We start from the raw sequence: 23013 nt of genomic DNA on the forward strand, positions 1-23013 counted from the left end.
AATCCATCGATCAATTAATGGTTGTAGAATCGGATAGATGAATTTATACCAAATAAACAAAACGATTGGTGCAATAAAACAAGATATGCAGACCATTTTTGATGAATTTTTATTAAAATTTGAAAATCAGAATTGAAAATGGTTGAGCGAATTTGGATACAGTGGTACCTCGGTTAACGACGATGATCGGTTCCTGAAAAACCGTCGTTAACCGAAATGTTCGTTAACCGAAATACAATGCAATACTTGTTTTTTAATCATCGTTAACCGAAAAAAATCGTCGTTAACGGTCTCCTGACCGAAATCGTTAACCGAAAATTTCGTTAACCGAGGTGTTCGTTAACCGAGGTACCACTGTATTGTTATTTTTTTTAATATAAACTCAATATAGCTGGCGACAGGCGAAATCATCGATTTTCTTCCATCGAATTTATTTAAAGCGTACTTCCCAAAATTTGGGATACTTATACTTTTGCTATTATCTTTGGATTTTGCGATTGAATGATTATGTTGGAAATAAGGCAAATAATTTCAATTGGTGGCTGTATTAAAATTTTGCTAAAATTACTATTTTATACGAAAATTTAATGTAATATTTAATCGACAATTTTGTATGCACCTACAAAATCAAATTGAGAATTTAATGTAGTCTGAATGACTGTTGTTCATTTATATCTTGAATGAGATAGATAGATATATGATACAAAGCGAAAAGTTAGACAAGGTAAACGGAGATAACCTGATGAAGCAGGTTTTATGGCGCGTTCATAGCCGAATCTTGTTTTTGTTGTTGTTGTTGTTGTTGATCAAAATTCATTGGTTGTGAATCATCAAAGTTGTTTCAAAGAAAATTGTTGCCATGGTCTGTTGTATTCGTTGGCGAAGCAATCAAATGGTGAGTCTTGAAACGGCAACGCGCGTTTTATTGCAAACAAGTTGACACTAGCTATTCAGCTAATAAGAGATACGAACAGAAAATTCGTTCGTCGAACGTCGTCAAAGAAACAAACATACCAAAGTGGTCATAGCCTTTGTTTATTCAGATCTTTGAATACGCACATTATACGAACATATAAAGAAGTTGTAATCATTGTTATTTAGTTGATAGTGTGCAAACAACTATTCAGATTTTCCTGTTTGATTGTCAAAACGATGGACATCGATGTCACTTGAATTGTTTGACTGAAATCTGATCCATTAGCGTGATCTCTTGTTTGTAATTTTTTTCAACAATCATTTCTGTTTTTTCTCTTATCTGCATTTTAGTAGATTATTTTGTCTGCACATTTCTCCGTACAAACAACAAATGTAAATGAGCTTCGTGAAAATCAACAACCATGGCCGATTGTCAAATCAATTCGATTTCTGATCAACCGTCAAACAGTAAAGATGTAACCACCATAATTCCAGAAGGCCGTGTTGGTGAAGGTAAGAATTCCAAATTTATCGATAGATTTCATATTTAAATTGAAATTTTTAGTTTGTAAAGAATGGCTAATACGAGAAGATGGAAATCTTGCTTATCGATTGCAAAATGAAGAAAGTAAGTAGCTTCTAGTTGAGTTGATTATCATTTTATTAAATCGTTAAATTTATCTTCTCAAGTTGAACAACATTACAATGAAAATCGATCCAAAAATCAATTGGTCCGTAAAGACATTCCATTGGCTAAACATTTGCAAAAGAATGAAATTCTTGAAGCTCAACAAAAATATGAACGTTTTCTTCAGGAACAAATTATTCACGATGAAAAAATAGCGAGAAAAATCGAACATCGTTTATTGTTAGAGGAAGAAGAAGCGAAAAAGGCAGCCGAAGAAGCTGATGCTAAATTGGCTAAAAAATTAATGGAAAAAGAAAAAGCTAAACAAATAAGAAAAAGGATAGAAAAAGAGAAGCAACAAGTGGAACGATTATCTGCTCAAATCGGTACAGATTTTCGGTCATTTAATATGGAAAATTTTCATGAACCAACAGTGAATATTAATCAAAAAACATTAGACCGATATGCTCGATCAAAAAATCATCGAATCATGACAGAAGATGAACAAGAATTAGATCTTTCCGAATTCTGTATGCCTCCACCACCTGGACTCAATCCAGAAGAGCTCAAACTTTTTCTTGAAGAACAAGATGCTGAAATTGCTCAATTACTTCAACACCAGGAATTGAAACGAAGTCGAAATCCAGAAAAAGAAAAATTAGCGTCAATTGAGCAGCAAGATTTTGAAATAGCCAAAATGTTACAAAAAATGGAGAAAGATCGTTATAAAAAAATCAAGGAAAAACTCAGGAATAGTCAACGTTTGAATCGATCATCTGATCAGGATTCGAATTTCCCTGAAGAACGCAATTATCAACGCACTTCAACACCACTTACTTCAATGGGTAGTTCATCGGTTGAAGCAAATAAAGTTGAAAATGATTATGATATTCCAGAAAATCACCTAACATCACTACATGATCAAACATACGAAGAACCATATAATGTATTGAATGAATGTTCAGAAACAACATTAGCTCAAAGTTTTCATAATATCGCCATTGATTTGGATCCTACTTATAGACGGCGCCTCAAACAAACACAATGTTCATCTTCGCAAGGAAACCTTACGGAGTCTTGTGTGGACGATGATGATAATGATTACAGGGTGGAACAGGTAAATAAAACGGGATCACCAACTTTTCTACCTACACATCGTTCATATCGAGATTCTTTGGAAAAACTACATTCAACTTCTAAAATGACTAGTGAATATAGTCGAAATCCTCCATCTACTTGTACATCATCATCTCGATCATCAAATACAAGTTCCGAGAATAGAAATTTACATAATCACGAACCACAAAAATCTGACGACTTTGCTCCACCACTGCCTCCCCGTGATATGTCGCTGATGCATAATTACAAACCAACAACTACAAGTATTGATCAAGATCATCATTCATGGAAAGAATCAATCAAAAGTAGAGTGTCAAATAATTTATTACCACCACATCATCCACAACATCCTAATCGTCAGTTCAATGATTTTTTGGGCATTCATTCATCATCGGATAATGACCAATCGTCAACAAATAATGCTATTGTACAAGGGCAATGGCGAATGCCATCGTTAGATAAGCCCCAGAAAAAGATAAACAAACCAGATGGCTGTAGGACGCAGTGATTATTACTTATTGATTTATATTAATAAATTGTTTTTTGTTTGTTATAATTTTTCGAATACTTTTTTTCAGATTGATTTTGAAATAAAGAATCGTATTTTAAAAGAAATTCGTATCCCTTCCTACACGTACATTGTGAATGATGTGATGTGTTTGATCAATTTTATTCTCTTTTGTGCACAAGACATGTGTTTATAAACAAAAATTAAAATGTATCCAATTATTTTTGAAGCAACAATTTGATAAATACTAGCCATAAAAATACGAAATGGCAATGTTAGCAGAAGATTCAAAAATCATGTCCATGGCCAATACCGATCTAATATGGTCGCTATATCCGGACAGATTTGTTACATTTGGTAATGAATTAAAATTATATGTTGTTGATACAATTACGGAACTACCTCAAATGTTTGGCGGAATTAAATTATCTGAATTGTGTTTTTCACAAATTCTCACTTCTAAATCCGAATTTCGTTTTGTTAAGGTTAGTTTTAAGACCATTATCAGGTTATCTAAAATGATATTTTTCGATGAATTTGTATAGTCGATGGCATGTAATAATCGATTACTTAAACATGGAGCGGATGTTTTATATGCTCTTGGATATCAAAACGGAAAAATTGTTCTAAATTCATTTGATTCGAGTTCTGGAAAAGAGTCTGATGCAGGATACCATTATTCAAATGTAGTTGGAAAAGAATTCATACAAGAATATCCTCGTTCATGCAATGCTTTGGATTTTTGTCAAATCGACAATAACCTGGTGAATAACAATTTGATGTTATGATTAATTGTTAACTCATTCATTAATTTTTTCAGTTGGCTTCTGGTTTTGAACGTAATAAAGACGATTATTCTGTCATGATCTGGGACATTGCTCACACTGGAATCAATTACAATCAAGCTGCTCAAAGTGCAACTATAACTGGAACAACTAAGCCATTGCACCAATCTGCTCCGAATGATCAAGTTCATTCTCTTAGATGGTTTCGTAACCGTTCTCTAATTTGTGGCATGAACAACAAACATATTAAATTAATAGATGCCAAAGAATCGCCCAATCAAGGTCCTTGTGTTTTCACCAAAGGAGTTTACGGTATAACTCCAGATACTCATACTGACTATCGTTTCGCTTCGTTTTTTGAAGTAAGCTAAATCATTTGACTGAATCTTCACAAACGATTTTTTGTTATTCTTTACAGAATTTTATTTATGTCTGGGATTTGAGATTCTTTGAAAGTCCTCTGGTGACGATAGGACCGGAACCTTCTAGCTTTGTCAAATTAGAATGGTGTCCAACCCGTTCCAACATATTGGCAGCATTATTAAAAGACACTAACAGTATACGATTGTATGATCACAAACAATATACTAATTTTAATGAATTTCCTGAACCATCTATTCTAAAACGCGATATTACTCCGTTCGAAGGTAACTTCTTTTAACAGTTGAAAAAAGGATCATTTCAGATTTTAATAATTTTTTCAGTAAATAATTCACAAATTTTATCATCATTTTCTTGGCATCCAACTAATGAGTTTCAAATGACCGTAATCACTTCTAATGGTGTGATCCGTGATTTCAAAGTAGTTGATCGAATTACGCTTAATTGGTCACCAATCTCCGAAATAATTTGGACTCATGGCAAAAAAATATTACAATGCATCGATTCAAGAGATTCAATTTATAAGGAAATTGATGATATTGCTGTTCGTATGCGCAAATTAGCTATTGACGGTTATGGTCTTTCGGTATGTATTTTCAATTATTTGTTGTCATGATTTCATTCTCTTTTCCATAGGCTGAGAAATTATGGGACATGTTTTGCAAAGATAATCCGCTTCACTTTGTTTGGAAATGGATTTATATGCATATTAACAGAAACGATCCGAAAAACCAAGCTTTGAAATCAAGCAATGAAGAAATTTCATACGATATTTTTGCTTTACACAATACAGAGCGATTTTTCGGGGTTATGGGCATTCTTTTCGAAAAAGAATCCCCGAAAAATTTGCGTCCAAGTGAACTCATTTTGTCTAACAATTTTCCAGCAGCTTTAAGGTGATTATGAAAATTATTATTTTCAAATTCTAATTTTAAATTTAAAGTAAAAAGGAAATTTACGTCAGTTTTGAGAGATCTAAAGCTCTTCAATATTGTGGTTGGAGTGATAGACATTTCTCATCAAATTCCGCTTCATCTTTTGGCTTTGATGAGCTAGCTATTACATCTAAACTGGATTCTAATATTCCATGTGATTATTTTATTTCAATTAATGAAAATGAACATAATTACACTCGGCTTGCAGCTATTATGGTTTTTAATGGACGAGTCAGTGAAGCTATTGAATATTTGAATCGTGCATCTGATTTTGCAAGCAAGAACTCTTGTAATAATCATAAATCTAATGATCTCCATCAGAATGGCAAACAAACTGATAAAGCAGTTTCATTGAACGCTATAGCTTTGGCTTTATCAACATTTATTACCACTGTTGATCGAATAGATAAATCGAATGGCAATCTATACATTTGGGAAGAAATATGTTCCAAATTGAAACCCAAACTTGATGATCCATACATTAAAGCTATATTCAATTTTGTCTCTGTTGATTGTAATTCGGATGTTGGAAAATATAGCGAAATAATCGTAAGTTTTTCAATAAATTTGAGCCATTTTTTATCGAAACTAATTTTTAATTTGTCAGTACGATGAAAAGTTAGATATTGCTGATCGTGTTGCATTTGCATGTCTTTATCTTCCAGACACAGAGGTATAAAGGTTTTGACAAAATTTTCACGTTTAATCTGATTATTTGCATTCTATTTTTTCAGCTGACTGATTTCCTATTTCGAGTACAAAACAATTTGATTGAGAAAAATGACTTGCGAGCAATTTTGTTTACAGGACTAACTGAAGATGGATTAGAATTATTTAGGAGATATATCGAAAGTACTAGTGATGTACAAACAATTAGTTTGATTCTATTATGGACATTGCCACATTCACTTTGTAAAATTCCGATTGTCAAAATTTGGATTGATAACTATAAACAATTACTCGATTGTTGGCGATTATGGAATGTCAGGGCTCAATTTGATCTAAAATGGTATGAAAGTATGAATTATTTGGAAGAACCGCGACAACAAATCTACATCGTTTGTAATTATTGTCGATCACCGATATCTACCTATACTCACACTGATTCAAATACAAAATCTCCAATATCTCACCCGCAACCAATCTCTCATCATCAATATAACCGAGCTTCAAGTGCCAATTCATCATCGAATAAATTACGAATATGTAGCTGTTCGAATTGTGGTAAAACATTACCACGATGTTCATTATGTCTTACACAATTGGGCACACCAGCAGGTTTTCATTGGCGTCCTGGTATCATTCTAGAAAAAAGTAATCGCAAATTATCACCATTTTCATCCTGGTTTACTTGGTGTCAAACATGCAGACACGGTGGTCATTCTGTTCATCTTCTTGATTGGTTCACAGAGAATACAATATGTCCAGTAGCTGGTTGTAAATGTAAATGTATGGGGTTGGATGCTAATGCTAGACCTATATTTTAAATTTTAAATTTTTTTCTGTGATTTATGAATTATTTTTTATTATTTAACCCTTTTTTTAATTCAATTAAATTCATTTATTTTTTGCAATTTTTCGATTATCATTCGTATAAAAAAACGAGTGTGCGCAAACTGTATCATTGGTCAATTTGCAATTACGAGCAATACAAATCGTATGCAATAAAATGCTCACAATTCGGCACCCGATTTGATCGTTAGTTCCATTTATATTCAGCAGCCTGTTGATCATCGAGTGCAAATTGAGGTCTTTGTTTAAAAAAACCATGTTTATAAATCGAATTTCTATCGATATCGGTCAGATTTTAAATCACATTTTTTTCAAATTTTTTTATGAATTTTTTTTGTCTTTAATAGAATCATCATATTTTCATCAATCATCATTTGCAGATAAACTCAAGATTCGTAAATTTAGGCCCATTTTGGATGAATCCGAAGATATTATGAGTGATTTCATTTTGACACCCAAAGAAAACATTAGTGATACTAGAATTATAAAACATGAAGATGTGGCAGAGAAAATCATGATTGAACTAACTACTGATAGAAAGAAATTTCAGTCATTAAAAACAGATAGAAATGATTTGCATATATCCAAATCAAGATCCAGTCGTTCGACAAAACGATTATTGAGAACTTTCAATAAATCATGTTCTGTTGAACAATCACAATCAACCTCTGAATTTGATTGTAATACAATCATTTTTAATTCCTCGAATAAAAAACAGATAAAACAATTTACCAATTCTTCTTGGATTCGTTGTAAAATTTGTAAAAAAAGAATTCATTCCAAAGAGGAAAAAATACGAGCTCATTATCGTATTGTTCATAATTTTCTTTTCATGAAGACTAGTGATTCTGATATTATTCTCACTCGTTTAAAAGTAAACAAAAAATATTTTCATTTTTGCTGTTTATCGTGTCGGAAAAAATTTATCGATTTTGATCATTTTATTCAACATCGATGTAAATATATTCAACGAAAAGCATTTGCCGATGATAAAAATGATTTGGAAATTAAAGTGAGATCATCAATGCCTGATTTTGAAATTGACTATAAATGTGAAAGAGAATTCTTCAAAAATTTAGGCCTACAAAGGAGATTGGAATGCCAAACCAAATTTAAATGTGATCATGTGAATAATGAGAAAATTGATAATCCAGATCCATGTTATGAAAATAATTTTATGAATTCATCATCCCGGTGTCATTCTTTAAAAAAATTCATTCGTCCACTTTCATCCATCACTAAGATAGAAATATGATTCTGAATTGCTAATTTTTTTAAAAATTTTATTCGATAATATTTTATCCAAATCAATTGATTAATTAAATTTTATAAGAAATTACATTTACTTTAAAATTGAATTAAAAGTTTTTGCGCATGAATTCGAAATTTTATATCTTTTATTGAAAACAACTTTCAGTATATAAATCAGTCTTTTTTGTATGACCTATCTTGTTTGTTGTCTCATTTGATTTATTCGAGCAGACAATAAATTTACTTTAATTTTTCACGCTTAAAAGATAATTCTAATTGAAACTCTATTTTTCATCAAGTAAATCTATTTTCCAAAAAAAAACACCAATTGTTTTAATTGCTTTTTATCTACTGTAGAATATGGCTGGTTTCAGACAATTTATTCGCGATGGTGTCAAGGCTTATCATGTATGGCCGGTAGCATTTCTTGCTTTTTTGGTTGGTCCGGGTTTAGCCGTTTATCAATCTTACCATCAGATTAGCGGTCCGGATGTTCGTGTGTTGAAAAATTTCGAAACACAACAAGCCTACGAGAAAAAGCAATTTAAATATCTATCATCGATCGATCATCAGAATTATGAACATCCTCGCCCGAAATTTTAAATTGTTAACAATTCCTTCTATTAATTATTAAGAACAGATCGTAAGCTTTTCATTTGTCCCCAATTTGTATAACTAAATTTGGCAATGTGATTGGTTGATTGATAAATGAATAAAATTAGTTTTTTTCAATAATTTATTTGGTACTTACGTATTAGAAGCAAGGCCATTCAAGTTAGCATAGAAGTGTTGCTCGCACAACACTTCTTTGCTAACTTGCTACTTATATAAAGAAAGAATAGGGCAGATGAACATTCTTTGGTTTTTAATTAATCAAACTTAATCTAGGCAGGTTAGTTTAGGTTAGGACAGTTAGGTTTTCCGGGTAGGAAAACCTAACTGCTGATAAAAATATTTGATTTAAAAAAAATATACAGTGGTACCTCGGTTAACGACGATGATCGGGTCCTGAAAAACCGTCGTTAACCGAAATGTTCGTTAACCGAGGTACGATTTTCCATAGGTTTCAATGGAGAGCGGATAAAATTGATCCGACCTCAGACCTTGATTTCCTATTATCACCTTAAATTCTCGAAAAAAGCCATGTAATCATAATAAACTGATTATTTTTGAATTCGTTCTTATCTAGGCTAATCCATAGACTGGATCTGATAACGGAAATCATCACTTTTCGGTGATAAAAATGAAAAATGTCCCACTTCCCTTAAAAGTTTGCTTCACTGTCATAATTCTTTACCTTTTTTTCTCAAAAAAGAGTTGCAATATGTTTTAGATTGTCTAACGATGGTCACTAAAAAATCCAAATTCATTTGTTTGAAGATCATCACTAAAAAAATCCAAATTCACTTGTTCGAAGATCATCACTAACGAATCCGAATTCACTTGCTTAAAGATCATCACTAAAAAATCCAAATTCACTAACGAAGCAATGTTCTCTGACAAATCCAAATTCACTTGCTTAACGATGGTCACTAACAAATCAAAATTCACTAACCAAGCAATGATCACTGAAAAATCCAAAATTCACTTGTTTAACCATTCCAACAATGGCCAGTAAAGAATTCAAATTCACGTGTTTATAACGATTCAATTCGTTCAAAACGATTGAATTCAAAATGAAATTTTGCAAATTTTAAATCCATTCAAACCCAGGAAATTGTTTTCTTATTCAAATCCGAAATCTTTCAAAAATGAACCATATTCTCCCATAGCACTTTTTGATAACCAATCGAATTTTATTCCTTGATCGATAAGATTTGTTAAACTTTTCATTCTTTGTTGGACTTGTTTCGTTTATGAATTTGAATTCGTTACTTAGTTGAAATTGTTTAGAAAATGAATTTGGATTTTTCAGTGATCATTGCTTGGTTAGGAAATTTGGATTTTTCAGTGATCATTGCTTGGTTAGGAAATTTGGATTTTTCAGTGATCATTGCTTGGTTAGCAAATTTTGATTTGTTAGTGACCATCGTTAAGCAAGTGAATTTGGATTTTTCAGTGATCATTGCTTGGTTAGGAAATTTGGATTTTTCAGTGATCATTGCTTGGTTAGCAAATTTTGATTTGTTAGTGACCATCGTTAAGCAAGTGAATTTGGATTTTTCAGTGATCATTGCTTGGTTAGGAAATTTGGATTTTTCAGTGATCATTGCTTGGTTAGCAAATTTTGATTTGTTAGTGACCATCGTTAAGCAAGTGAATTTGGATTTTTCAGTGATCATTGCTTGGTTAGGAAATTTGGATTTTTCAGTGATCATTGCTTGGTTAGGAAATTTGGATTTTTCAGTGATCATTGCTTGGTTAGGAAATTTGGATTTTTCAGTGATCATTGCTTGGTTAGCAAATTTTGATTTGTTAGTGACCATCGTTAAGCAAGTGAATTTGGATTTTTCAGTGATCATTGCTTGGTTAGGAAATTTGGATTTTTCAGTGATCATTGCTTGGTTAGGAAATTTGGATTTTTCAGTGATCATTGCTTGGTTAGGAAATTTGGATTTTTCAGTGATCATTGCTTGGTTAGCAAATTTTGATTTGTTAGTGACCATCGTTAAGCAAGTGAATTTGGATTTTTCAGTGATCATTGCTTGGTTAGGAAATTTGGATTTTTCAGTGATCATTGCTTGGTTAGCAAATTTTGATTTTTCAGTGATCATTGCTTGGTTAGCAAATTTTGATTTGTTAGTGACCATCGTTAAGCAAGTGAATTTGGATTTTTCAGTGATCATTGCTTGGTTAGGAAATTTGGATTTTTCAGTGATCATTGCTTGGTTAGTAAATTTGGATTTGTCAGTGATCATCGTTAAGCAAGCGAATTTTGAATCGTTAGTAATCATAGCTGAATAAGGGAATTCAGATTTGTTCAACCAAAAAGAATCATTTTCGGCTAGCGATTATTATATTTGGAACTTGTAATTTTCATGAAATTTCTTGATTAGATATCAATTCTCATAAGTAGGATGTTGTCTTTGTTGAAAAAATCAAATATTTATAATAAATTATACGCAAAAAAATCAAAAAATTGATTTTTTTAAATCGTCGTTAACCGAAAAAATCATCGTTAACTGAGGTAATTTTTTCTCCTGACCCATCGTCGTTAACCGAAAATTTCGTTAACCGAGGTGTTCGTTAACCGAGGTACCACTGTATAATGCATTTAAGTTCTTTTAGAACTTTCGCCTTGCGTCTAATACGTAAGTACCATTTATTTTTTGTGTCCAACTTTAATCGTCACCAATTTCTCAATACGTTATGTTTGAATGTAGCGAAGCTCAAATTGACGCATTTTTGGGCCAGAAAAATGTTATTGGTTTTCAATTATTAAAATGTCCGATGGCGATTATCGATGTCGCAAATGCCGATGTCGTTTATTTTGTAAAGAATCATCAATCACATGTCACAATGAAAAACTAATTGATGTTGATCATCAAAAACAACAAAACGAATGCTATGATCGATCATCGAATGTAATATTTGTAGATGATCGAAAAATCAACGAACAATGGATTCAACAACAAATCGATAATGGTGAATGGATAAAAGGTCGATTAACTTGTCCAACCGATAATTGTAAAGCTCGCGTTGGTTGTTTCAATTTCATAAATACAGAATTCTGTCATTGTGGTAAATATCAATTACCACCCATACAGTTTAATCGAAGCAAAGTGGATATACCTTAAAATGTTTTATTTTTATTATAATATCAAATAAAATCCATTAAATATCAAAATTGTATTCAATTTTTACAATTTATATCACAATTTTTCATCATTGATGAAGATCTTCATTCTGCTTTAACGATGACTCGGACATTATTTGGTAACGTGAGAAATCTCTGACAACTTCGTTGAATGTATCATCGCTTTGCGAACCAAGTTCATCATTTCTCATTTCATCTTTTAGTTTTTTTAAACGCAAGCTATTAAAAAATATATATTAATTATCAGTTGTATAGGATTTTTTGTTTTCATCAAATTTACATACACTGTTACAATATCTGCACAAGCTTTATCCAATGCTATTGACAAAGCATCCTCATCTGATTGATTTGTGATCGATGGGTCGGCTCCACGTTTCAATAGTAGACACACTTGTCTGAAATATTCAATGAATAAATATAAATAATATATGAGTTGAAAAAGATAAAATTTACCCAGTATTTGAATTTCGAGTAGCATGATGTAAAGGAGTACATCCGTTATCATCTTGAATATTACATTTTGCTCCATTCAAAAGCAAATATTCAGATGTGGTCATCGTTCCTTTTGATACAGCCTGAAACAATGGAGTACGATTATGATCATAGTAATTCTGCCAATTGATTGAAGCACCGGCTGCTAATGCGTATGCCATTGTTTTCAAATCATTTAGAGCGGATGCTTCATAAAGTAACAAGTTGAAATATTGACCACTTAAATCAATTTGATTTGAATTTTCATTACAATTTTGTTGTTCAATGAATTGAAGAATCTGAGACTGAAAATTGCTAGTATAATTAAATTCCATATTAAACATATTGTTTGGGTCTTTGGTCGTGTCAATGTTGATTTTTTTGTTGACAAAAAGTTTGTCTAAATATTTGGCTTTGATCCATTTTTCACGTTTATTACGATCACTTTTTGGATTGATTTCTTCCAAAACAAGTTGAGTATTTGATTGATTAGGTGATACGGATAAAAGATTTTCATTTTCCCGATGCTCACTTGACAGAGATTCGGAATTGAACTCGGTGGAATCTTCGCTTGAATTACTTTCATTATGGTCAGCATTCTGACATTCTAACAAAGGCCATTTCTGAAGGTATATTTTATTGATGACAGTGTTACCCAAACCAAGCATCACTTGTATTTGTTCAGAATCAAGATGATCCAATGTGAGTGAGCGAACCTTACTAACATGAACGCCCAATGATCGATGAACACCAGAACATTCAATACATAAAGTGATGCCAAGATTTATACTGGCCCATACGGGGTCATTACAACCACAATCGGCACATCTATCATTGCCAGCTATGAAGAAAATCTTTGCCGCATCAGATCTAGATGAAACATGGTTTGCGGAAGATGATGATATGTGAGGATTCGTATAGATAGTGGTATTATTGGTGGTTTGAGTCGGAATAGATCCATTACTATTTGTCGATGTATTAGTACAGACAGAATCTAACGAAGATGATTCGAGGTAAGTGGAACTATTTCTTTTATTATTAGTTAAAGTTGAATCAGATTCACGATTACTGCTATATGCAGCATCGATACCGGCTTGTAGAGCCGCTAACCACTGTTTACAAGATTCTTCAGATTCAGCTTGCAGTAAATGGCTTTTTGTCGGTGACACTACTTCAAAACAAAATCTTCTATCAATTTCAAAAACTGGACGAGCATTACAAAGTCGAAGATCTTGTTCCATAACATGGGGTTCTTCATTTGATCTTTTCTGATAAGACAGTTGGTGATTTTGAACGATAAACCAGCGCCGATTCCATGATTTGAATGCATTCGTAGTTCGTTTAAACAGATAACCTTCAATACAAATTGTCTCGCCATTGCGAATTAAAGGCGGCACTGTTTCGTGTTGTTGAACCAAATGATGTCGATTGCTCAAAGATTTTTCTAATTTGGTACTCTCTGAGTGCATTTTTATCAGCTTTGAAACAAAATCCTTAGTTCGATTATTTTATCGATATTAAATTACTCACATGGTTGGCGACTTCAGCATTGAAATCTTTCATATCTTCAAACGTTTCATATGCTTGATGAAAATGTGTTCCATGGGCGGTAGTTAATGCTAACAACTGTGAAATCAACCATGAAATTAATGAATTAAAAATCTTAAGAATTTGAACTTACTGAATCAAGAACAATATGCCTTCTTCTGCTAACAAATAATGTCAATTGAGCAACATAATCTAATGTTAAATGTTGAAAACAAGATTTCGTGGCGGTCAACATGTTACATGCATCTTTCCATTCGGCTTGTTTATTCTTTGGTATTTGTGAATGGCGCGTGAATACCAGATCTAAATCATCGCTACGTTTCTGAAATCGTCGTTTTAACTCTTTTACTGTGCCAATATCACTATGTAGAAAAGTCGAAAGGTTTTCCTGAAATTTTTGGTTATGTTGTTCATTTAGGATGTTTTCGTATTTATTGATTTCATATAATGGCTCGATAAATCGACTAATCAATTTGGATATATCGGGTTCATCGTTGAAACAATGACAAAGATTAACCAATGATTGAAGAAAATGTCTGCAAAAAGAAATTATTATCTTAAATTTTGCCGAACATCTCAAGAAATACTAACTGTTTAATTCGATTATATTGTTTACCAATTTCAATCATCGATGAACATTGTTTCAAAACCTTAATTTATATCAAACCAATTAGTTGATGAATTTTAAAAAATAAGTTTACCTCTGAGATTGTTTTTTCGAAGAGATCGATCTGTGATTCATGTTTATCTAATGTGATCCTTTAATGAGAAATAAATATTAAGAAAGTTGATAATTTTTTAAAAATAAAATACCTGAATTTTGGTGAATCACGTAACGATTCCGCAGGATCGACAATTGTTTCCATAGCTTTATATAAACACACACAAACACTTGACTCGAAATTAAACAGTATGACCAAATGAAATGTCAATTAACAGAAAAAAAACAAACGGAAAAAACAATTTAAATTTTTCAACGATAATGAGCGGTTTCGATGTACTGTTTGTTTAGATCTCTCGGTCTATGCTTATGATGAACAGAAACATTTAAAGTCAATAATATATTTGTCAGATAATTTTATTTCGAAATGATAGCAATGGATACATTTTTTCAAAACTTTTGAATAAATAGATTCTTGGTTAATCGAATGGGTTGTTTCGTGATTTAAATGGTGGATACATTCATTGAAAAAATATTTTATTTATTGCAAATCATGCACAAAGGAAATTATTTATCCAAATCAATATACAAAAAAAAAAACATATCGATCGATTGACAGGACATTGGCAATGGCTAATGTATAAGGCAATCATCATCATCAACAACAACATATATTCATCATATATACCTTTGCTACGCTGTTAATGTTTCTAAGCAGATAAATTGTCTTCCGTATTGTTCGCAAAGATATACGAATGTAACCAAAGTTATTACGCGAATGACTAAAGAGAAAGATTAGTTTAAAAACTATTTTGAAGCATACTCGATAGAGAAGAATGTTATTCGTTTAATCGGTCATAGCCTAATACTTGATTGTTGATGAAATCTTTTTGTTGTTCGACGACGATGAAATTTATGTTGATGGATTGATGATGAATATAGTTTAATGGTAATAATCAAAAGTTAAAATCGTAGCTTCACTGTATACATTAAAAGCAAACGATATTGCGACAATGGACATTTTTTGCTGTTATTGTCTCCGTAGCGATTAATTGCAGCAACATTTAACTCTAAAATAATCATTAAATCGATTTTAGTTCCATCTGGTATTGGAGCGAATCAACAAGTATAAAAAGTATGCAAACATATCTCAAATGCCTTAATTTTTTGTTAGTAATGGTATAAAATAATTTTCAATATCGATAATTAATTACCGATCATAGAGGGATACAAAAAAAAAGACTTCAAAAATGTAGTCAACAAAAAAAAATTATAAAAAACATCCATTATAGATTTTGCATTTTATTTTATAAATCATATTATTTCTTAATTTTTCATTTATAAAGTTTTTTTTCATATCTCATCCAAATTACAATCATTTCACTGCAAATTGACATCAAACAATTGTAAGCAATGTTTGAAATTTGTAATGAAATAATTTGTAAATAAAAAAAGAATTATTTTATTAAATAATAAAAATTATATATCTTCCACTTCATTGGCTTTTTCTTGTTAATTTTCATCCGCATTTGATTTTAGTTGGTAGTGTTCTTGCAAGCGATAATAGCTTCTTCATCAACAGCAGACATGACAGTAACCTAAGTGGTGTAAGTGTGTATGTGAATTTTGTGATGTGAAAAAATCAGTACATTAGTCACCGTTATTGAGCATAAATTGCATCAATTTTACTTACGATAATAGTGGTGTCATCTTTACCGAATTCTTCTCGAATTTTTTGACCAAGTTCTCCTTCTGGAAGACGAAGATCATCACGAGTATCGCCTTTATCATTCATAAGTGTGACAAATCCATCATCACTGACATCGATAAGCTGTAAAATAAGCAAAATAACGTTAGTAATGAAACTAAATAATGGAAAATAAAAAACCCATACTTGGAAATCATTACGAGAAACATTTGGTACATCAATGTTATGAGTTGACGGACAAATATCTTCATATTTTTTATTGGTAAAAATATCTAAACCAACAAGATGTACTTTAGCATGGCCATGTTTACCAGTTTTTGAAGTGCTCATTTCCATGACTTTACATGGACGACCTTTGATCATGACAAAACCGTTTTTACGAAGTGATGAACATTGTACTGGATAAGTTTTTGATGCACCTGCATTAGCGGACGAGTAATCATCACCTTCATCCATTATGATAATATTGTTCTATTACAAATTGCAAAAAAAAAATTGATCAAGGTTCGGGTTTGAAGAAAAAAATTTCTAACAAATTTGAAAGGAAAACAGAAAAAAAATTCTAATCTAATTATTTTCAAATTGGAAATTTTATTATTCATTTTTTTCAAATAAATAATCTACATATCGGTAAATTTGGATGATATGAATTCTGGAACTAATATAATGCCGATAAGGGGTAAAAAAATAACAAGAAATAGAGCCAACAAGAACAATGAACAAATGAAATGAGAAATGCGCGACGGCGTGGTTCTTCTTGTGGTGTGTGTGTGGATAAATTTTGATAGCTGGCTTCTTTTTTCTTCTTTTTTTTTGGACAACGCATACACAGAAAAAACACACGATTAGACTTGCTGCGTGCGTGGTACCCGTCTAGATTGATGCCGTTCATAGATGATAGACTTGAAAAAAAATAACTTAAATCAGTACACGTTTCATACAAACACGCATAAATACACTCAAAGACAGTCATGTGTGTAAAAGTTAGTCGCCGCCTTAGCCGCTAAAAAAAATTTTTTTGGAAAAAAAAGGAAGACATACGTCTTGCGCCACCGTTGATTAATGTTACATTATAAAATCGATTAATCGAATCACTATCGATTGTTATTGAACAAATTTTTTCACACACACATCTTGTAAAAAATATGATTCTTAATAATTTATTTTATCATTTGATTCAATTTTGAAGTTTTTAATTTAAATTTTAAAAAAATTGTTTTTTTCTTTGGAATTTACACGAATTTGTCGTGGCCAAAGTAGCAAAATTCAAAAGCACGTTGAACCTTTGAACCTTTTTAAAAAACAAAACAAAAAATATTTGTACCAATCACATATGACATGATTTGAAAATTTATAATATATTGCGTATCATTGCGATGATTTTTGATCTTTTAATTCATTATAATCGGAAATATTTTTAGGTCCAAATGAGATAGGTATCAATTCATTGAGAGTATATTGCTTGTAATCATCATTATTGCGATTGGCCAGTATTACAATCAGATCCTCACCGAACTATAGATAGAAATCAAGATTATTGTGATGTTTTGTTTTCGTCAATAGATGCTTTGTCATTGTATGATATTTCTACAATAATAACATTACCTCCACCATGAATTGGCGGCAATTACCACAAGGTGCACAGAGATCATTGGTTAGATTCGATGTAATAGCTATAGCTTTAAATTTTCTATGTCCACTTGAAACAGCTTTAACAAAGGCCGTACGTTCAGCACAAATTGAACCGGAATAAGTAGCATTCTCAACATTGCATCCTATGTTTGACCAAAAGAATAATCAATTTTCAAAACATAATTGCGATTAATTTTACCTGTAAAGACGGTACCATCATCACAAAGTAATGCACAGCCTACAGGAAAATTGCTGTAAGGACAATAGCTATATACCAAAGAATTTCTAGCATTTTGAATTAAATTCAGTATCTCTTTTTGATCGATCATTGCCATAATTTCTAACAAAATAAAATCTATCGATCAAATACTGAAAACCGTTGCAGAAAAATAAAGTTCATACATTTATTTGCTCGTAAATTTGATATCTGCATACAGATAGATAGATGAGAAACAAGAGCAACTAGTGGCCTAGACATTTTTTCACATTCATTTTATATAGTGTTTGTTCATCATTTATTTTATATCAAATAAAATTTATTAGATAATGAGAAAGTATATGTTCAAGGTTATTATTCGTTATTAAGAAATTATAATGTGAAAAGAGAAAAAAAATAATGAATTTTTTCAAAATCAAATCGGTGAAATATTTTCAATCAATGTTTAAAATAAAAAATGTTTTTTTCATAGGTTGTTTCATGTTTTCCGTTCATTCAGTTGAATGAGAATCTTGAAATGGAATTCGGTGTAATACTTCATCTAAAAGTTGTAGAGCACGATGGAGATGTATTTCTATCCAACAAGGTGTCTCTTTGATAGTTTTTCTTGGATAATCGGGACCCCATCCTTTGACAAATGATAGACGCAAAATACACAATCTTCTTAAATCATCAACACCAATTCCAGATGCTGAGGCTGGAAAAGCTAATAAAAAAAATGATTGAATAAATAATACCATTTTCTTTTGATTGATAATAAATACCTAGATTAGTTCCCTGTACACCCACAACTGCAGCTGCCCTAGCTTTGGCAATGTTATGTGCATCACTAGCTTGTTGTTCCATTTGACGGTAACATTGTTTAAGATCGAAAACTTTTATCAATGTTTCTGGATAAATTTTATGAACAGCATCGCCAGGTTGACGACCAGCCTCACGATCTAGATAGTAGCTTTGCAGAAAAACAGAATGATCGGACAGACAACTTAGATAAACATCACCTTCTCCTTGAAGATCAAGTTTAACACCTAGTAAAGTCTTGAATTAGATCTTGAATAAAATGAAAATTAATCGAATACCTTTGCCTATATGAAGACGAGCTTTTTCGCTAGGTTCGGCGCGATGAACATTGGAAAGTGCTCCCAAACAGAAACGATTGCCTCCACTTGGATCAACATATCCATCAATAGTAACAGAATTAAAACTTGAAGGAACTTTAAAAGTTTCTCCAACGTGTTGATCAAGTTCAAAATAAGCGACCGAACACCAATATTCTGGCAATGGTTGATTTGATAACGGCATATTTTGAGAGATGTTGCTTGTTGCACCACGGGTAATAATTTGTGAGCTATTCATTTCTTGGGGCCAATATTCCATATGAGAGGCCATTCCAGCCACATCTCCATTGTGTGAAGAATTTTCTGGACCATTTGGAACATCTGAAGTGCCAGAATATGACATATTAGTTGATGGAGGAGGCATTTGGGCAGCGATTTGATTGGCATGATGACTGCCAATAGAAGGTGGAATCTTTTGATGAAGATGAGCAGCTGAGTTTGTTTGAATTGGAGAAGCGGTAGCATTCTGCCCACCATTCATCCGTTGAGATGATAGAGGCTCAATCTCTGTTTTGATCTTTATGTTAGACTGTTGGCTGTAATCAGCAATATTATTGTTTGTCGCAGGTCTATCACTATAATGTGTAGATTGTGTAAAATGAGACGTTGAAGATAGATATGAATTCTTATCAGCAGATTTTCCGATTTGATTCTGTTGAGGATAATGTTGCACCACATTCGATACTGAGGCTCCTGAAAATATAATTAAAAAAACCATTTAAGCCATTGTTTGAGGATAAAAAGGTTAATATAACGTACCACTAACAAGGTAATCATTGCTTATATTTGGCTGATTTTCTTCTTCATTACTGGTAAGTGTAAGACTGGATAGATCAAGTCCAGGTGATACAACACGTTCATAATGGTAGGGATTTACGCAAACGAAGTCGCATTTTAATTCAAACGCATATTGACCTATTATAAAATTCATCAAAATTATTTGCTTGCTACAATTATAAAGCAGAAAACCTACATGTTTTGACATGTTTCAATTCATTTTTATGTAGATCAGGCCAACGCCAAATACGAGCATAAATCACATGTGGGAAACCTTTCCGTCCAGCAACCTGTAAACGTCCATCTAATGTTCTTTGAATGGTCACACATTTCGTATGAATCGAACCATTAGTGGTGATTGCCGTAATGAGAGAATCAAGTTCATCACGTTTTTCTTTTAATTTTTTAACAAGCGATTCAATCGCTCGTTTCGCAAAACTTTCTGATTCACCACCTTGTCTATGGCACATTAACGAATGTACTATTGAGTGACATGCATCCGCCGAGGTAGGCCTCGACGACGACGACAATGATGATGATGGTCCTGGATTTGATGGGCCACTTGTCGATCCTGATGTGGATGAGTATGATGCATTTGTTGGAGCTTGAGGGGGTGGAATTACAGGATTGACAGGGATTAAACCTTTATTCATAATATTCATCTGAATTGACATCTGGCTATTATTCATCTGATGACTAGCTGCCGTTGTTCCTGGATACATGACATTAGCAGAATTCATTGAATGTGGCATTTTCAATGATGGTGGGACAGGTGGCAATGGGCCAGCAGTGCCAGCAACAATAGACGAGGACATATCATTACATGGATCATTCATCATTGTTTACAAAGGGGTGATCTTTGCACTCTCCAAAATTCCAAGAGATTAACGGCAAAACAAATACCTGAGAAAAAATTTGTACAGCATAAGTAGCGCTATTTTTGAAGAAGAAGCATTTGCAAAATTTCGATGTTAATTTGAATTTTCAACTACGATTGCGTCGAAGATGTATCAATTGATGGTGCAGCGCCAAAAAAAATGAAGACAAATGATGGCGAACAACTTTACAATGCCTATTTTGGTAAGCTAATCTATATATTAATCTAAAAGAAAATATAACGCAAGAATTGTGAAGCGAAGATGATTTCAGGAGGATAATAATCACTGCAGTGGAAAATGTATGAGAAAAGTTCAGAAGCAAAGATTTGTACACAAACAAAAACTCACTCTGCCATCCATGGATAATGCGTGATCAACATAAATGACGTGTCAAGATATAACCCTTTTCTTAAAATATAATTAAGAATCCAATATTAAAAAAAAAATTTACATATAATTTTTATTTATTATGAAAAATTATCAATATTCATTAAATCAACAATGTAAATATAAAATAAATAGAAAAAACAATCATTTCATAAAACGACGGCACCGATTATGAGTAAAAAAATGTTTGTTGATGTCCAAAGATTTATGGACCAAGGGATCACTATTATAAGATAGAAAAAAATTTTAAGCTATAGATGTAATCGATTTATTTTGGCTGAGGTAAATTAATTTAGCTGTCGATTTTTTTTCATCATCTAGAGTTCAATGATTGGCTACCTTCGTTTGAATGTGGTTGTTCATCAATTGATTTGTGGAGCACTGTGCTTTTGTTTATGATATGCTGTCGGATTTCATTTCGTAATTGGACGACCTGTTTCTGTACATTATCCCAATGCTGTTTGTTCTTATCTAATTCATCCATTTTTTCCTTTACTAATGGGTCTGGTTCCCCATAATTCGGTGGATTAGCGAATGGATCGTAGCCCAATTTTTTTAGCATTGGGGCAATCTTGTACATATCGTTCACAACATCATCCGGTATGTGGCCAACCCATTTTGATAGAGCTTCTAAATTGATCGGTTTAATCACTTGATCAGTAGATCTTTCCAATCTATACAAAAACAATGATTAATTGATAGTTTTCTCTATTAAAAAAACAACAAACATACTTGGAAAGAGAAATATCACCCATTTCAACTAATTTTTCATGATGCAATACGGTACTGTTCCATGGAACATCGAGAAAGTCCAATATTTTATGCATCCATTTTGTTGGATTTAGCACAAGCTGTTCATAATAGACAGGAAAACATTTTTCTGGTCCTAATTTGTTGCATTGTTCATACTAATCACCAGGTCAAACAATTAATGTAATGAGTTAGGAAATAGCCCATAAATTTTAGTCTCTTACCATATGAGTCATGGCTGTGTTCCATTTTTTTAAACAATCTCGATAATCATTTAAATCGAAACCTGAGATGGTAACTTTACGCGATATAATAGAATGCACAACTGCTCGACCATCACGAATCATGAAAATAAATTTGGAATTTGGAAAAAGATATTGCAAATAGTGGGCCGAACGAAGTGTAAACGGATCTTTGTTGCAAAGACGTGGAGCTGGTTTTCCATGACGAACAATTATTTCCAGAATAAATGCTCTTATGGCTGAATCAAGAACTTCGGTTGTAATACCAGCTTCTTGTAATCGTTTCGATTCGAATGGTGCCTTTAACCACGATTGACGATTGCTGAGTATACGTGGGATGACTCTAGTTTCTTCACCACATCGAATATCTGGATGTGCATCCAATAAGACTCTTAAAAGTGTTGTACCGCTTCTTGGCATACCACCAATAAATATCAATGGCATATTGTGATCATAAAGATGTTTTTGTTTTCCATCGATGGAAATATATTTCTAATTGAATTAATGGATAAAATTGATTTTTGATTTATAATTTATGAAAATTACCTCGGATGAGATCCATTCATAATCAGGCTTTGGACTAAAAATGCAATTAGGATTTTGAAATGTATAATACAATATGAAAAAGATGATTTGAAACAATATGAATATATACAATGGTTGTCGTCGAAAATTCGGTACGAACATTTTTTTTTCGTTACGTAAAAATCCAATGTTAAAGCATTGGTCAAATCATACATTAATCAAAAATATCTGTCGATCAGTAACAAAACAAAAATTAATTTTTATTCGATCAAGTTGCCGATATTTTTTTTCTTCTTTAGAACAAAATT

General features: G+C 32.2%; 9 protein-coding genes and 1 long non-coding RNA gene across 14 annotated transcripts; 5 read left to right on the forward strand and 5 right to left on the reverse strand.

Annotated features, from left to right (window-relative positions):
- The first annotated feature begins 772 nt into the window (after positions 1-772).
- LOC113789192 (uncharacterized) lies at positions 773-3277 on the forward strand. 2 transcript variants are annotated; one of them, XM_075820651.1, is made up of 4 exons: positions 773-895; positions 1267-1428; positions 1481-1543; positions 1606-3277. In XM_075820651.1, the coding sequence occupies exons 2-4, from the start codon at positions 1338-1340 to the stop codon at positions 3168-3170; spliced, it is 1719 nt and encodes a 572-aa protein (XP_075676766.1). In that variant the 5' UTR covers positions 773-895; positions 1267-1337; the 3' UTR covers positions 3171-3277. The 2 variants fall into 2 exon arrangements, with proteins under 2 accessions (XP_075676766.1, XP_027194496.2); XM_027338695.2 differs by lacking the exon at positions 773-895 and having other exon boundaries at positions 1118-1428.
- A 52-nt stretch (positions 3278-3329) lies between these two features.
- mio (GATOR complex protein mio) lies at positions 3330-6845 on the forward strand. Its single transcript, XM_027338712.2, has 9 exons — positions 3330-3655; positions 3716-3934; positions 3991-4317; positions 4374-4602; positions 4660-4922; positions 4973-5232; positions 5280-5820; positions 5879-5944; positions 6006-6845. The coding sequence occupies exons 1-9, from the start codon at positions 3437-3439 to the stop codon at positions 6756-6758; spliced, it is 2877 nt and encodes a 958-aa protein (XP_027194513.2). The 5' UTR covers positions 3330-3436; the 3' UTR covers positions 6759-6845.
- Positions 6846-6888: 43 nt separating this feature from the next.
- LOC113789211 (uncharacterized) lies at positions 6889-8122 on the forward strand. Its single transcript, XM_027338713.2, has 2 exons — positions 6889-7070; positions 7131-8122. Exons 1-2 carry the CDS (start codon positions 7040-7042, stop codon positions 8036-8038), a joined length of 939 nt encoding a protein of 312 aa, XP_027194514.2. The 5' UTR covers positions 6889-7039; the 3' UTR covers positions 8039-8122.
- An 85-nt stretch (positions 8123-8207) lies between these two features.
- LOC113789207 (uncharacterized) lies at positions 8208-8769 on the forward strand. The gene is made up of 2 exons (XM_027338709.2): positions 8208-8332; positions 8392-8769. Exon 2 carries the CDS (start codon positions 8395-8397, stop codon positions 8635-8637), a length of 243 nt encoding a protein of 80 aa, XP_027194510.1. The 5' UTR covers positions 8208-8332; positions 8392-8394; the 3' UTR covers positions 8638-8769.
- A 2994-nt stretch (positions 8770-11763) lies between these two features.
- LOC113789205 (arf-GAP with coiled-coil, ANK repeat and PH domain-containing protein 2-like) lies at positions 11764-15420 on the reverse strand. 4 transcript variants are annotated; one of them, XM_075820636.1, is made up of 9 exons: positions 15160-15420; positions 14624-14701; positions 14512-14569; positions 14402-14460; positions 13944-14346; positions 13793-13888; positions 12245-13740; positions 12076-12186; positions 11764-12010 (listed from the first exon to the last, which is right to left on the reverse strand). In XM_075820636.1, exons 2-9 carry the CDS (start codon positions 14674-14676, stop codon positions 11860-11862), a joined length of 2427 nt encoding a protein of 808 aa, XP_075676751.1. In that variant the 5' UTR covers positions 14677-14701; positions 15160-15420; the 3' UTR covers positions 11764-11859. The 4 variants fall into 4 exon arrangements, with proteins under 4 accessions (XP_075676751.1, XP_075676752.1, XP_075676747.1 ...); XM_075820637.1 differs by having other exon boundaries at positions 14624-14706; XM_075820632.1 differs by having other exon boundaries at positions 14624-14832.
- A 321-nt stretch (positions 15421-15741) lies between these two features.
- eEF5 (eukaryotic translation elongation factor 5) lies at positions 15742-16756 on the reverse strand. Its single transcript, XM_027338754.2, has 3 exons — positions 16366-16756; positions 16165-16302; positions 15742-16069 (listed from the first exon to the last, which is right to left on the reverse strand). Exons 1-3 carry the CDS (start codon positions 16633-16635, stop codon positions 16007-16009), a joined length of 471 nt encoding a protein of 156 aa, XP_027194555.1. The 5' UTR covers positions 16636-16756; the 3' UTR covers positions 15742-16006.
- A 557-nt stretch (positions 16757-17313) lies between these two features.
- LOC113789243 (cytidine deaminase-like) lies at positions 17314-18261 on the reverse strand. Its single transcript, XM_027338756.2, has 3 exons — positions 18011-18261; positions 17785-17954; positions 17314-17694 (listed from the first exon to the last, which is right to left on the reverse strand). Exons 1-3 carry the CDS (start codon positions 18144-18146, stop codon positions 17548-17550), a joined length of 453 nt encoding a protein of 150 aa, XP_027194557.1. The 5' UTR covers positions 18147-18261; the 3' UTR covers positions 17314-17547.
- Positions 18262-18366: 105 nt separating this feature from the next.
- Positions 18367-20762, reverse strand: LOC113789239 (mothers against decapentaplegic homolog 4-like). The gene is made up of 5 exons (XM_027338750.2): positions 20120-20762; positions 19906-20061; positions 19108-19839; positions 18793-19056; positions 18367-18734 (listed from the first exon to the last, which is right to left on the reverse strand). Exons 1-5 carry the CDS (start codon positions 20760-20762, stop codon positions 18520-18522), a joined length of 2010 nt encoding a protein of 669 aa, XP_027194551.2. The 3' UTR covers positions 18367-18519.
- Positions 20763-20884: 122 nt separating this feature from the next.
- On the forward strand, positions 20885-21348 carry LOC142645151 (uncharacterized). Its single transcript, XR_012846326.1, has 2 exons — positions 20885-21003; positions 21063-21348. It is a non-coding gene; the product is annotated as an uncharacterized LOC142645151 (long non-coding RNA).
- Positions 21236-22867, reverse strand: Tpst (tyrosylprotein sulfotransferase). The gene is made up of 4 exons (XM_027338751.2): positions 22727-22867; positions 22163-22672; positions 21921-22096; positions 21236-21862 (listed from the first exon to the last, which is right to left on the reverse strand). Exons 1-4 carry the CDS (start codon positions 22865-22867, stop codon positions 21502-21504), a joined length of 1188 nt encoding a protein of 395 aa, XP_027194552.1. The 3' UTR covers positions 21236-21501.
- Between the last annotated feature and the right edge of the window lie 146 nt (positions 22868-23013).

The sequence above is a fragment of the Dermatophagoides pteronyssinus genome, unplaced genomic scaffold (assembly GCF_027571235.1).
Source record: "Dermatophagoides pteronyssinus isolate colony J.1.1.1.1 unplaced genomic scaffold, Derpt_VIB-CSIC_2022.12 sq0001, whole genome shotgun sequence".
Taxonomy (NCBI): domain Eukaryota; kingdom Metazoa; phylum Arthropoda; class Arachnida; order Sarcoptiformes; family Pyroglyphidae; genus Dermatophagoides; species Dermatophagoides pteronyssinus.